General features: G+C 42.6%; 2 protein-coding genes across 2 annotated transcripts in view; one reads left to right on the forward strand and one right to left on the reverse strand.

Moving 5' to 3' along the window:
* Positions 1 to 3,115: 3,115 nt before the first annotated feature.
* aralar1 (calcium-binding mitochondrial carrier protein aralar1) overlaps positions 3,116 to 14,640 on the forward strand; it is an 88,355-nt gene continuing 76,830 nt past the window's right edge. The window contains exons 1-2 of the mRNA XM_071593283.1: positions 3,116 to 3,187; positions 3,340 to 3,408. Coding sequence (XP_071449384.1) covers positions 3,152 to 3,187; positions 3,340 to 3,408 — 105 coding nt within the window. The 5' untranslated portion in view covers positions 3,116 to 3,151. The remainder of the gene's footprint in view (positions 3,188 to 3,339; positions 3,409 to 14,640) is intronic.
* Positions 9,200 to 13,892, reverse strand: LOC139694774 (uncharacterized). The gene is made up of 3 exons (XM_071593293.1): positions 13,663 to 13,892; positions 12,203 to 12,442; positions 9,200 to 10,451 (listed from the first exon to the last, which is right to left on the reverse strand). The coding sequence occupies exons 1-3, from the start codon at positions 13,890 to 13,892 to the stop codon at positions 10,064 to 10,066; spliced, it is 858 nt and encodes a 285-aa protein (XP_071449394.1). The 3' UTR covers positions 9,200 to 10,063.

Below are 14,640 nucleotides of genomic sequence, written 5' to 3' on the forward strand. Positions count from 1 at the left end.
TCTGAGACAATTTTGCATGGGTCGGTCTCTAGTAGATATGTTGAGTACATTAGGGCTGCCACACTTTCTTACACATTTTTGTAAATAATTAGCATATATGCTACACACATTAATGTAAAATTAGTATTCAATATGGAAATTGAAGATGCTTGGAGCTGCTGCTTTCCCCAGAAAATTATGACTGCTACTTTGATGCATTGGTGAGAGGATTTAAATGAAAATGCAATTACTGAAATACAATTCATCAAGGTTTTTTCCTGCAATGGTGACATTGTGTTCTTAAGAGGATAAGGTCAAATTTGTTTGGTTGCAGTACACTGTAAAATCAACGTCGCTAAACACAAACAATATCAGCTAATGAAATCCACTCGGGATTTCCATCACTTGAGGTGATGAATTTGAATGATGGAACCAATTTGCTGATGGCTGACGCTTGTCATCAAAACACTGGCCATCCATTATAGCACCTGTTAAAATCCCAAGAGAACTTTCTTTGCAACATTCACCGGGAAATCCTTCATCATTAAGAAAAGTCTATTATGCAGTAATGGCTTCCGTGGCAAGCAAATTTCCCACTAAAATAAGCCACTTAGCCATTCTAATGATAATATATTTGCTGGTGCACAAGTAATTAGATTTCTCTGCCTGCCAGAACTCCAACATTAATGAGTCACTCTCTGAGAGAAATCACTCTGAAATCTTCCATTGCCTACTAAATGCATCATGAAATTTTCAAGGTAAAAAGAGGTCCAACTATTGACATTGTGCCTAACAGATGGAGTGTTCAGTTACTATCCACAATGATCTTGGATTGAAACATAACTTTGGCCTCCAAGATTGGAGCCTAGACTATGAGCATATGCAGACAATATATCAGTGATTTCTCCAATGCAGCCACTGTACCATCTGTTAATATTTAATGCATGCTCTAACCTGAATATTAAATTAATATATCACAATTACATCCAATTACAATTCAGTGTTGATTAAATATAAGCATTGGAAATGATTTGGAATAATTCATATTTTCACCTGATCTAAAACACTTTTTCAGCAATCCCCAACTTAAGTGATGATAAAATTGGCATTGCTATGGATAAAAAATACGTAACACAGTGGGCCTTCTTCCAGGCCTTGGTGGCCAAGTAATTTGTATCTACTCACCATTTCACTACCCTTATACGTAACTACCATGATGAAAAAATAACTAGTTTCCATCAATTTTCTTTAATTCTTTTGCCAAACACCTAGCATGCAATCCCGAGGTAAACTGAGAACTTTCTATGGATGAATAGAAACTTTTAAAACATTCATTGCGGGGAAATTTGCCATCATCAGTGTCAGGGGTCTTTGAAACATCAAAATCTCACTGCTTCTGATGGTCCAGAGAATATCTTGGAAGATCACCCTATTCCATATTGTTCTGAGGAAAAACAGTAGTCCTTCGGATAACTGAAAAAGGCGAAGTGGCAGCCAAGCTTGCAAAGTTTGACTATATCTATCACTGAAGATTGCATTGATGACTTTTAAGAATATTTTTGGTGAGTTATAAACAGTATTATGATGATTCCTTTTGTATTCGTTCGGCGATAAAAGTGTCGGTTACTAAGCCCATAATCAACACTAGAACTCTTCTAGAAATTTGATAAGCATGGCATTCTTAACTAAATAGCAGTTGATGTTTTATAGTTTTGAGTGAAAATAAGAAACAAAAAATATGGAATGCATCTATAAGGAAGATTACAATCATACGAGATAGTTTTTAAATATTGTTTGTGAAGAGGTATCAAGCATAAATAATTTTATAGTTACTGTGGTAAAATGAGAAACATGCAATCAACGACTCCTAAGCTGATATTTCATTTGAATATTCCATTCCAGGATAAACGGAGAACACGGCTATAACTGGAAATAACCATAATTCAATACATTTATAACTCCAAATTAAATGATCGCGTCTTTCGGCCTGTCTTCGGAGATAACCCAGTAATTCCCCCTTTTCAAGGATTTATAACCACCACTCCCTTATGGTTATCTTTGAAAAAACATTTGGGTGCGCACTCTTCATTCATATACACGTTCATGTACTTTAAATCGTTGCCCCTTTTCACCTTAATTCAACAAGGAACAACACATCGAAATATTTCAGTGTATTTTCTCCGTAAAAGTGACCCTACGCAAGTCAATGATGGTTTTTAGGATGTTCTTAACATGTCGGGTTTCACTGTTATCATCTACAGGAATTGAACAGCCATTGAGTTACGAATTACAAGTATAGGTTGGGAAGCTACATTAAAATAGAAAGTCACAGGTAATTTATTACATTAATTAGCAATGATTCAATATCTTAAAAAATGCAAATGGCTAGCATTTAATTCATATAGGAAGTTTCGGTAATATAATCAGCGTCATGGTTGATAATAGAATCAAGGAAATTGGGAAAAACAAATCTGATAGTGGCACATAATACTGCGACAATTTTAAAGATATACTTGCTTTCGTTAACGATTGTACATTTAATATATACCATCGCCAAATATAATTACAGGCAGTTTACGAAAACACAGGGAAGACGGATGACTTATCTTATTTTAGGCACTGTGAAAAAATAATGATATCACCGTTACTTCGACTAAGGTTTCTTGCAATTAAACTTCTCCACCTTAAAGAGAAATGCAATCCACGTTGAACTAAATGACAAGGTGTGAACAGAAATTATGGAGCTATATCTATAGCTAAGCATATGTGTCGACTGACGTTGAGTAATAATTTTGAAACAGGAAAAGTCTTAGCTTATCTAATGACCAAAGAGCTGACATAAATCATAGATGCTTCATAGTGATGCATATAGAGTCGAATATACTTAAATTAATATAAGCACACGAAGAAGAAGAACGATGTTCGAAGGGACCGCAGAAAGTGACAAGTATTTCAGATTTGGACAAATTACATTATACGATCCGAGCATAGCTGAAGGACAATTTACCTTTCACTGGTGAAATTTAATTTTCCGCTAGTCTTCAATGACCTCACGCAATGTTATTTTTCCGCACGAAACTGATCAGTTACGTCATCTATCCACCCAAACTCAAACTACTAGCGCTTCGTTTGTTGGTTAGAAATCCTACACTCACCTTACCGCCACTGCAGTATGGCCGCTTCCACTGATGTATCGTCTGTAGTACCGGTAAATTTGGTCTGTTAGTTTTGGGCAAGTCAAATCTCGGAACAGTGTCAATGCTAATTATCCAAGACTTTGAGCTTTAAGTCTTTAAAATCCATCGATTTGCCCCTATTGATACATTGAACTTAAGGTTATTATTTCTTCCTGTACACTAGGGATCGAAAACTGGTATGTTCAGTGATTGGCTCAGAGATCGCCTCTTTCTTCAAGCTTCCTGTCAAGAGGTAGGAACAATGTACGGTATTTAAATTAATGCTTGTTGAAAGCCTACTTAAACACAATGCCATTAGCATTTTTACCCGTGTAGGACGACGCATGCGCAAATTTTTTATCCTGTTTTCTTTGCCTATTAAAAAAATAATTTCTTTCGTTGGATCCTTTGTTCATTCACATTCTGTTGTCGTTTTTCGTTTGCAAGCATTTATCCTTGTTCAGGCTCAAACGCTTTTGATTGCTGGAGTCACATTTTTTTTATGTTTATGTTCTACAAAGGTGGGCTAATGGAATTGTTCAGAAATGAATCTGTACACTTATTGCACCACTTATTTAAATAAGCTTAATTTTCAACATAAATTTTTCGTGTTGAGCTGCTTCTTTTTGGAATTGAATAAAGTAATCGTACTCATTAAGTTTTAGATATTTTTATTTCTTGTTCGGCGCGAACTAAACATAGCATCCCCGGGGCTCAGTCTGATTTCTTGGAGACTTGGCCCAATTCACAATAGTCACCCTATTCTCAATGTCATAGTGTTTTGTTTTCCCGCCAGTGGAGATAATTTGCGATAATTGTAGTCGTGTGTCGGAGGTGTAGGAGAAATCACCCATTTTATTCACGGTCGCATTACTGTTTAGTCTTAGAACTATGGAGCAGTTATGTCATAATATTGTGCACACCTGCGCGATCATTTTATCTTGAATCCCCTACACTATGATCAGAGATATCCGTTCTATGTATAATTCAAAACTCTGTTCTTACTCTTTCACTGTATTTTCACTTATTCACTGCTTTCTGCATGCCCTTTCTCACATCTTCATCCTCTGTGCATTTGAATTCAATGACGACACAACAATTGTGTTAGAGGGTGGTGGCACATTCCGGAAATCTGTGGCTACAGTAATTTAACATAATTGTGTACGAACATGATATTTTTAGCAATCATATGTATATAAAATAGTATCTATAGATTTCTTTCACTGATATCTCCTTGCAAGTGTAGAAGTCACGACATGGGATGTTTATATCGACCAAAATGTTTATCATAGGTAGTTTGACCTACCTTTTCTCAGAATGTAATCATGATGTTTATGCATTATTAACATCCCCGCAAATCGCATTGATGTTTAAAACGCAAGCTGTGAGTTTGGGTGAGCTTAGTTTCATTTGAATGTTTGTCCTCGTTCCTAAATTATATTTTGGTCGAAATTTCTTAACATCGGTTTGCAGGTAGCCAAGGCGTATAGTCCACGCTGTGAACACTGTTTGGTTTGAGTCTGTCAAGATTTCGAATGCGGTGACATTTTTCAGTGTGTATGCTGGAAGAACAATAATTATCCACGTGACGAGAGTGGGAAATTGTGAAAGGGGGAGTGTCTGATTGGGAGGAGGGCGCGGTGGGAGGAGTGGAGGGAGGGACCAGAGGCCCAGCCATCGATCCCTCACTCCACTCACTGCGTGGGATTAAACAAGGGCGGCGGCTTGTGGCACATCCTCAACTCTGGATATGTATGATATTCAACCATTCTCTTTCCGATCACTGCCCAGCATCTTTGCCTTAGCCTGGTTATTTCAATCTCTCTTTTCTATATTTGTAGCAGTCCCGTGAAATACCTGAAAGATATTTCGTGCGACGAATGACATTACAAGGTCAAATTCCATAATCCCGTAGTTACGCCGTAAGGTGGGGTTTCAGATTATAAAATCAGCACATAAGGGATGACTGCTTTAACTTTCAGTCGGGTTATTCTGTATAAAGAGATCATTCAGTATTGTAGGCGTAATATTTTAGAATAGTGTGCATTTCTCTGTAATATGCAATATATTTTCATGTCTAGTTGATAGGAAAAGCGTGTTAGTTAAAGATATTAGGATATCTTGCCCAATGTTGAATTACATGTTTACAATGTTGAACGTCTCCCAGGAAAGGCGAACGTAATTTTCAAGTTTTATCTTTATTGTATGATAATTTGTTGTATTCGACCATTGCTGTTGATTTTGTGGGTGACTGATATGAGTAATAAATACAGTGATTTGGAATACATCGTGACTTAAAACGTTGATTTTTGGGATTCTGCGGGAACTGTGTTGCCCGTTGTTAATGTCACGCCATTGTTCTTCAGAACGAGAACTGAAATGGGTTGATTCAACATCTTTCTGCTTAATATATATAGACAATTCATGAGGAATTCGCTTTGATAAAAGCCTTATTAACTAATGGAGCAAATGAAATGAGATAGTGCTCAAACCGAAGCCATCGACCGTAATTGAAACATTACCAGACGATTCTGACGTACCTTCCAGCTGTTTAACTATTTCACGGAGCGATGGCGAATCGCGCTGTATTTTTGTCTTCAAAAAAACGTAAAGGTTAGAAAAGTAATGTGACTCGTGGGGTGGGTGTGTTGGAAGGGTGGGTTCTTAGTGACTCAACCTTCGGAAAACCAATAAACCTTCTTGGAATGAGTCGCTGAATAAAAAGAAATGGTTTGGAGGGCAGAGCGGGCACTAGCTCGGTCCTCCCCCGAATGTTCGTTACTAAGTGAATGGCAATTTGGAACTCTTTGAGTCAGCAACCGTGATCGGTTTGAGCTTCCGCATCGGTTAAATTTATTTCAAGATTTACTGATTGGACTTATGGAATCAAAACCATAATCCGAAGTGTTGGACATCGGTGTTGCCATAGCGTAGCAATATTTACGGATTAATTTCTGTAAATGTTCCAGTGGTAGACTATCGTATCCGTGTATGCATTGGAAAACATCTTCAGTGAGACTGATTAACAGAAACTGTCACCTGATCCTCTACTGTTGAACTTGGTGATGTTTCGAGCGAAAAGGCATCTCCTCGTTTTCCAATTTCGCATCTCCTTATCTATGCCTGGCGGGGAAAATCGCCATTTTTGGTAAACAAGCAGAAACAATGGATGCCATTTCATTCAAAAAACTCTCAGAAGAAAAGTCCGAAATATACCCCTTTGCATTTACACCGAAATATTTCGATAGAGCGGGGAAGAGACCTTCATTTTCGTCTCATACCTTCCGTAATCCAGATCGCCGTGTGCCTGAGGTCACGAGAAGACGATTTTGGCGATAAAACAATTTCCCTCGAGAAACAATTGAAAAATATGGGGTCATTTATTTGACGTAGGTCGGAATATTTCTCTAGCAACGCAATCCCTGGACGCAGGCTGGGCGGAATTCCAGGAAGTGGGCGTTGAGGCCAACTATTTATTCAGCTCTTTTCGCTTGGGGTACCCAACCGCGACGGAACCATATTTGAATCATTGGGATCCTTCATTATCGAATCATTGTTTGAGTCTTGGTATTGCAATTAAAGGTGAGATCCAACTTTTTCAATGTCCACTGTTGAGGGTCGTGCACTCGGATGTACGGATGGCCACTTGGCGGGGAGGTGCTCGAGTTACACGTCACGCGCGTGCACAGTGTGGTCTATGTGCGGAATAGAAGAGGGAGATGGATTGCTCGGTCGCGTCAACGGGTCCGAGGAACACCGGCGCCTCATGCTAGCACCCGAAGGAAGCTGTCGAGGACAGGGGGGGGGGCAGAATTCCATTCAAGGGGCAGCAACCCCCCCCCCCCCCCCCGCAGCCTAGACTCCAGCTTCCTTGGCTGCCTCCCACTCCAGGTTCCAGGCCCGCGTGCATTCCGGAGAACTCCCCACTCTGCACACGATGACGCGTGGGTGCCGTAACACATATGAGCACAGGAATCGCATTCGGATCCCCATGGTGCACTTCCTCCACACCAGTCTTAGGGAAGAGGACGACTCTCGTTAAATACAACGTACGGTCGGCGCTTAGTCGCGATTGTATTATTATTATTACCTGAAAGCCACCGCTAGGGTGTGTAGCAGGGGGTGATTACACACCAGACTGCTTTGGACACGAAATACTTTTATTCTCTACCGAGGTCAATCAATGTTATCTGGATCTCTTATCGCACGTGGAAAAAATTATATCTCAAATCTTATAACCACTTAATTTTTCCAATTTTATTGACATGATCTCTCCTACCGTAGTACGATGGGGTTAATAATACATTTTCAACATTACTGCTAAAGAGACATCCTTCCAATTAATGCAAGAGATTTAAACTGTGATTTAACCTTCGCTCCATTTAGTGATCCCCAGCCTAGCTGCTCTAATATATTGGACACCCTACTAAGTTTATCATAACAAAGTTGTACTAATCTAGCTCCTCTACGCTGGACGCGATCGAATTCAACAATCAATCCAACTTCGTGAGGATCCCACCTATGTACTTGCAGCATATTCTAAACGAGGCCTAATAAGCGAAAGATGACATTTCTCTTTGACCTTTTCATTACATTTACCCAGTACTCTTCTAATAAATCCTAAGTTTTTGTTAGCTTGTCCACATATTCCCCGTACGTGTTTCACCCTGGAGAGTTCCTGAATGAGGGTAACGCCTAAGTATTTTAACCTACTGAGAGGTGGGAATCGCTCTTTTGCCGAAAATTCATCACTGCGAGAATTGAGGGACACGCGGGATGCCCAGTCGGATCCGAAGGCCTTGCAGAGATGGTTCGAAGTGCGAAGGCGGTCAGTCGAAGGAGTGCGGCAAATGTTTCTTCGCTGTCCATCTTCAAGGGAACAAGGAAATGCGCACTCCAAGATCTGTCCAGAATTCTCTGCGTTCACTTAAAGAGAAGCGTTCAGTTTTTTTCAATGTATTACTCTTGAAAACTTTCCCTTACCGTGCAAGATCTACAAATGCATCAGGATTGCAAACTTGTACTGAAAGAAATGTACATACGTTTTGGGTGCTTAGGCGTGAAGATGTGATGGAGGTGTCGGATGTAAATTCAATGCACGAGCTAAGAGAGGAACAGTGTGTGGTATTAGTATAGCGGCAATGAGAGAACTGGGGGAATGTTGGAAATATTTTGAAGCTATAATGGGGAAAAAACGAGAAAATAAATGTTATATCAACTTTCTCATGGAGAATGGGAAAGGTTTAGAAAGTATATATTAAGGAATTCAGATAATTTTTAACTTCCCGCGTTTTTCATCCAACATTAAGGAATGTAATTATGAACACTTCTACCTTCAGTTATCGCATTGTCATTTTTACTGAGTGCATACAAATTTATTCAAATGTTTCCTCCGACTGAAAAACTTTTAAAATAATTTTAGCAATGTGCCAAGTATTAATCCAGTGTTACACGGCATTAATTTCGTAGAATGACATGTGTCGAGATTTTGAAGAAGTACTTTTGTTTCATTTTGTTATCCTCTAGAAATCATTTGTGGTCTGTTCGATTTTTAGAAGATATGCAAAACCCCACTTAAAATGAAAGTCGCGAGACTGTTTTTTTTTACCGTTGGACTTTATTCCAATAAAATCAAATGGCCAATCAACGCCACCTACTGCAATAACACACAAATGAAGTAAGTTATTTTTATTTATTCAAATATTGTTGTAAAAAAAGGTTTAACAGGATTTATTTTAAATATCTTATCGTATTTGTTAACAAATCACTCAAAAATATAGTGTAATTGAAACAAATTAAAAGATCAAACAATTTTATTCCTCTATAATTTTAATAAAGTTGCAATGGTACGGAAATTCATCTCACAGTGCATGCAAATATTCACTTATACAGTTTTTTTTCGGAAGCACTTAATTGCATTTAAAATTTTATACAAAGTAAGAGGCAATCGAGGTGGAGGGAAGACGTTTTAATATTTCAGTTTTCCTTTTGGCGCTGCTGCAATGTTCGATTCACCATTTCTTACGAAAGCTTTATTTGTAGCAGTCTTTAGGAATAAAATATGATAATGATAAAATTTTGTTTCTACCGTAGTATAATCTTTTTTGCAGCATCCTACCTAGGGAATGTAGTTATGCAAATGCGATCAAAGCATTTTTTTCTGTGGCACTGATGATATTGTGCGATTCCGGGACGGTTTCTCGCCGTTCATTTGCGAACTGATTCGCATTCCTTCTGTCATCTTAAAAGAGTTCACAACTAAATTATGGTGCCTACTATTGAGGTCGCGACCCTCTTTCACATTTATTTGTATTTTGTATAAATATGCTGGACCATTACAGAGAAGATATAATGGGACTCCGGTCTCTTCACTAACGCTGAGCAGGGTTAAAGATTGTGGATGAAGACATGCTTGATAGTTTTTATAATGTATTTTGTCATTCATTAATTAAGAGCAAACCTCAAGTGTTTGTATCTTTTTTCACCCAATTAATGCTATAATTTACCACGACTGTTCACTTGAGTTTTTACGGCCATATATAAGGACAGGCGAGAAATTTTCTCCAGGTTATATTCAGTGAACATTTTTATGTTGCACAAGATCACATAAACGGACGATCAATAATACCCTTTGTGAATACAATCCAGTTCAAACGGGCTCACATTTCAGTGTTTTCGTTAAATTTTAAAGCTATACATATTTACATGGTTGACATTACTAAACATGAGTTACATCCATTTGATGAACATTTAAGGGCTCTCTCTCCTGGCGTAATCCGTGCTGCGCTGCGGAAGAGGAATCGCGCTCGACACTCTCTCCCTCGTGCATCTCGTCCCCTCCTCCTCCCCCACCACCAAGCCTCCTCTACAAGCAAGCCTTTCGTGTCCCCTCGTGTGGCATCTCCGGGTCAGTGCGGTGCGAGCTCGCGGGCGTAGAGGCGTGCGACCACCGGGCAGGAGGCAGCGCCCCCGCCGCCGGGGGCCGACCGCATCTCGCGGGTCGGCTGGAAGCCGTGGAAGGCGTAGATGCGGGGCGCAGCGTCGCCCGTGGCGTGGCCCACCACCCGCTCCACCTTGGAGGCCCTCCCTATGGCCACGGTGCGGGCCAGCAGCTCGCGCCCTATGCCCCGGCCCGTGTAGTGCCTCTCCACGTTCACCAGCAGCACGCAGAGGTCCCTGCTCCCGGCCCTGCCGCCCACCGGCCTCTCGAACTGCCCGGCCTGCAAGTCCCGCAGGAAGTGGGCCACCTCGTGCAGCTTCGAATTCCTCTCGGGCATCAGGTGGTCCTGCAACAGTCTTTGGGGGTGGGGTGGGGGGATGAAATGAGAATCGCCACATCTTGGTCGGCGTGAGAAACAAGAGCGGGAAGACCAGCCAGGTCTCGCCGGCGAAGGAATTCCATATCTTGTTTCTCAGGAGTGGATTCGAGCATTTGAAATATTGTGCCGGGGGTCCACCCCCACCCCCCCTCACTTTGGCCCGTTCCAAAAATGCCATTTCCTGATGCATCTTAATGTTGTGTTTCGAACGAATACGACCCAATCCCAATGTTTAGGCTATTAGTTGATCACAGGTTGGAATGAGATGGTTATCGCCACACTGCGTAAGACCACCTGGCCAATATATTTAGAGGTAATTTCCCTTAAAATATGTGGCAATCAAAAAAGCGACATTTTGCCAACAAATTATGACAAGTGCAGGAGTTAAAAGGGGTTCATGCCACAAAGAATGTTTGTCAACTTAATGGGTGGATTAGTGTGATAAACCACAGTCATCAACCTGGATTCTGGTTAGTTAGGCGAGGGTAGAGCTTGCCCAAACCTATTCCCGACGGTGAGTGAAATTTGCAAATTAACAGGGTAGGGGGGCCATTTCCTTTTCCTGTGCCACCTATGGTTTCCCACGAAGATCTGGTACCCGAAGAATCACTCGGTTTGGACGAAGCTAAGGGTACCCAAGGGCGGAATCTAACCTGGACCCTTCAAGTCAGTAGCCCAGCGCTATAGCCACTGCACGCACCCCCTATCGTGTGATATGATATCAAAAATTTGGATTTGCAGCGAGCGAGGGAGAGTGCGGAATCGAGCAGCGTTATTGCAGACGATCTCGATGAAAAGAGGTATTTGTCGTAACCCGTCTTTCCTACCATGCCCCACAACCAACTGGCAGAAGTCTTCAGGACAAGCTATGCAGTAAGATGTTGGTGTACAAATGATGAAGGGCATAGGACGATCAAAGAAGAGGGTAAGGTGGGGGAGAAGTGCCCTTGGGATATCCACGTAATGACCCCTCCACCCAACTGTAAACTTACATGAATTATTTCTCTGACATCTACCGCGTTGAAATTAATATCTTCCATGAAATCTCCGTCACCACATTTATTTTAAGAGTTTAAAATTCACAACAAAAATTCTGCAAATTAATCAAAATAATTATAGATTATATAGCACTGATTGTTTGTTTATGAATTATTGCCGAGATTGAGGTAAATTCGAAAAAAAAACATTTCAAAGTACTGAGACAAGCTTTTTTGCGTTTTTTTCCCTGCTCCGTCTTTTATACTTATTATAAAACATTAAAAATTAATATCAGCCGTGAAAACGACACGAAGATTCATTGTCTGATAGAAAACCTGCAATAAATACATAGAAGTAAGCGAAAAATAAGTCCAAATAATGGAAGCTCGGCTCACAATCCGCAAACTTCGCGAGTTATAGAGGACATAACAAGTGACTCTCATCTGGTCCCCGAGGGACAGAGCAAGCGTTTCGGGGAATATGTACGATTAAATCGGATTTGAACTTCTCCTCAAATGACCGGAGGAAGCAGAATCGAGAAGGGCTAAAGCCGCCGTCCAGTTCTCTCCGACTCGTGTGAGAGAGCGCGTGAGTAATACTTGTGAGAATCGTACATTCCCGTCATGAACCCGCATTTGCTGGGGGGGGGGAGAGAGGTGAGCTGGGTACTGGGAAGAAGAAGCGGAGGGTGGAGGCCGTCGTTGGAGTGGGGGGTTGGAGGGGAAGTGAGGGTCGAGAGCGTCAGTTCACCTGTACGGGTGCGTGGAGGAGTCATCCCTGTGGACGATGAGGTTGACCGCAATGCCGACTACTCGGCCGCTCTCCTCTTCCACCGCAGCCACGGAGACGCCTTGGCGGAGGATGCGGTGGGCGAGGGCGGGGAGCAGGGAGCCGGCTGCCTCCGAGGTCCAGGAACAGCCGCCGGAAGACACGAGGAGGGCCTCTTCGCGGAAGAAGGAGTGCCTCAGGAGGTGTAGGATCTCCTCGGACCTGCACGATGGAGATCGAGTCATGTAGCTGTAGGGGGAGGGAGGGGGTCGTCGAAACGGAGAATCAACCCGCAGCAACCCCCGTAATTTCCGGAACCGTAAGAGTCATTCAGGGGAAATAGGATTACTGGGGGTCGTATCTGAACCCTACCCTACTGAGTAATTTTAGTGGCTTTCACGTGAACACAAAATCGTCAGGCACGATGCGTGGAAATGGATGGGTTCGGAGGGAAATTTATTGCTTTTTTTCTTCTAGTTTGAAGAAAAAAATTCCGTGAATTGTAACTGTTTCCATACGTCTAGGCGTTGTATCCTGGAAGTCGTATGTGCTGGAAAATATATTTTGCTAAGCATTAATGACGGTAGATATTGTCTAAAGTGTATTCCTGTTTAGATCTCTATACCGCTAGAAGTAAAAAAATACCAAGGGAAATAAATAAGAAATAAAGTAGTGCTTTTATTCAGAATTGACTGGACTGGCTGATTCCATTCCATACGGTGGAAACAAAGTGGACGCTGTCCGGGGTAACGACCTTCATTCGGTGCAAGAGAGCTCGGGCTAGTTATCCAAGTGAACACTTGCTTATTACCGGCAAAATCGAAGAGAAGTCATGTACTTTTTTAAAAGAGCAAGAAAGATTCAGTACGAGCAAGTGAAAAAAGCTTTCTAGAAGATAAGATAAAATTATCGTATTCTGGAATCCACATCGTGAGCCGTGCTCATTCTGTTCCGCGATTATTTCATTTCCACAGACTATGGCTCACGAGGCTAAGATAACCGATTTCTCTTATTTCGCTTGCTCTCTCGAACATTAAAAGAGGTGAATTAACATAAGAAAACGCGTTAATTTTATGAGACTTCCACTGAGCAGAATATCGTACCGGGGACATCCCATCCATCATTATATTTTCGCGGGATCACTTCAGACCTGAGAGTATCATAGCTACCTCATTCAGCACAGCGCATTGAAAATTGTAATGGAGAAGAATAAAAGAAAAAACGCATGCATCACGGGCACTCATCATATGAGAAATGGCTGGGTCCATTCGAGCAAACGCTTAAACTTCGTGGTGCACACGTGACGACGGGTATTCCGCGAACAAAGATTACATCTGCAGGTAACGAAATTCTCTCCCGGCCGTGACATTTATTTTCGTGAGTCATGTTGCGGAGTCAATCTCCGGCTGTGGGGGATGCATCACCCCCACCAGGTGAATTACCTGTCGGCCCCTCCGGCTCCACCGGCGTTCCCCGCCCCTCCCTGGTGGGCTAGCGTCTCATACCGGATGCGGGCCCCCGTGGTGTCCGTGGAGGGCGTGTCGTCATCGTCGTCGGCCCCGCGGCCCCCACCCTCGCACGCACCCCCTCCGATGCCACCGCATCCGCCGCCGCCTTCTTCCTGGATGCCCCCGTCCCCAACCGCCCCCCGGCTGCCCCCGCCGCCGTTCATGGCGTCCTTCTCCCCGCCCCCCCGCCGCCTCGCCGCGCTCCACCGAGGACCTGTGGAGGACGAGCGATACATACGTGTCGCTTCACTGTGCGTTGCAGGAGGGGGGGAGAGGAAGGGTTCTGGTACCACGGGGAGGAAGAGACTGCACGAGGGAATCATCCGCGACCACCGATAGTGTTGTCGGTCGATTGTGGGAAATTATCGACGGAAGTGGCTATGTCTTGCGCTGTTATTTATTTTGGTGTTCACAGCTGATTCGGTGGCATCAGTAGACGCCCGTAGAGCTTTTTGCAGGAGTTATAAATCGCTCCGTGACGGCCATTCTCTCTCGCACGGCGTTGTGGTCGCGTTGCACCGTGAAGACGCGACACCCCCCGTCCGTGCCCCTCGCACAACGCGAATCGTTAGAACGCCTGCCTGCCTTACGCGACTGTACACCGGTCTTTGACGACCCAGCAGCATCTGTCCATTCCAATGTAAGCGTCTCACATCAAAGCAGTTGCTGGTTTAAAATGAGCTTGGGTTCCCCTTTCTAATGAAAAACTATAACTTCGTGATTCCTCAGTATTTTATTTGGACACGACCCAGGTTTCGACGCCCAGCGCCATCATTAGGTCACTTCTGATCAATAGATGCCGAGCTTGTGATTAGCCGCTCGATTGAATGTCTCGTCGCTTGGCTGAGGCTGTCCTCCGTAGATATTTCTGGATGCAGTCAAAATTCACCACTTACTCACGGTTACCTTCAA

The sequence above is a fragment of the Hetaerina americana genome, unplaced genomic scaffold (genome assembly GCF_022747635.1).
Source record: "Hetaerina americana unplaced genomic scaffold, ioHetAmer1.1.p SCAF_54, whole genome shotgun sequence".
Taxonomy (NCBI): Eukaryota; Metazoa; Arthropoda; class Insecta; order Odonata; family Calopterygidae; genus Hetaerina; species Hetaerina americana.

Coding starts and splice junctions, on each gene's coding strand:
- LOC139694774 (XM_071593293.1), bottom strand. CDS start 13,892: ATGAACGGCGGCGGGGGCAGCCGGGGGGCGGTTGGGGACGGGGGCATC. Junction 12,443..13,662: donor GGAGCCGGAGGGGCCGACAG/GTAATTCACCTG, acceptor TCCATCGTGCAG/GTCCGAGGAGATCCTACACC. Junction 10,452..12,202: donor TCCTCCACGCACCCGTACAG/GTGAACTGACGC, acceptor CCACCCCCAAAG/ACTGTTGCAGGACCACCTGA.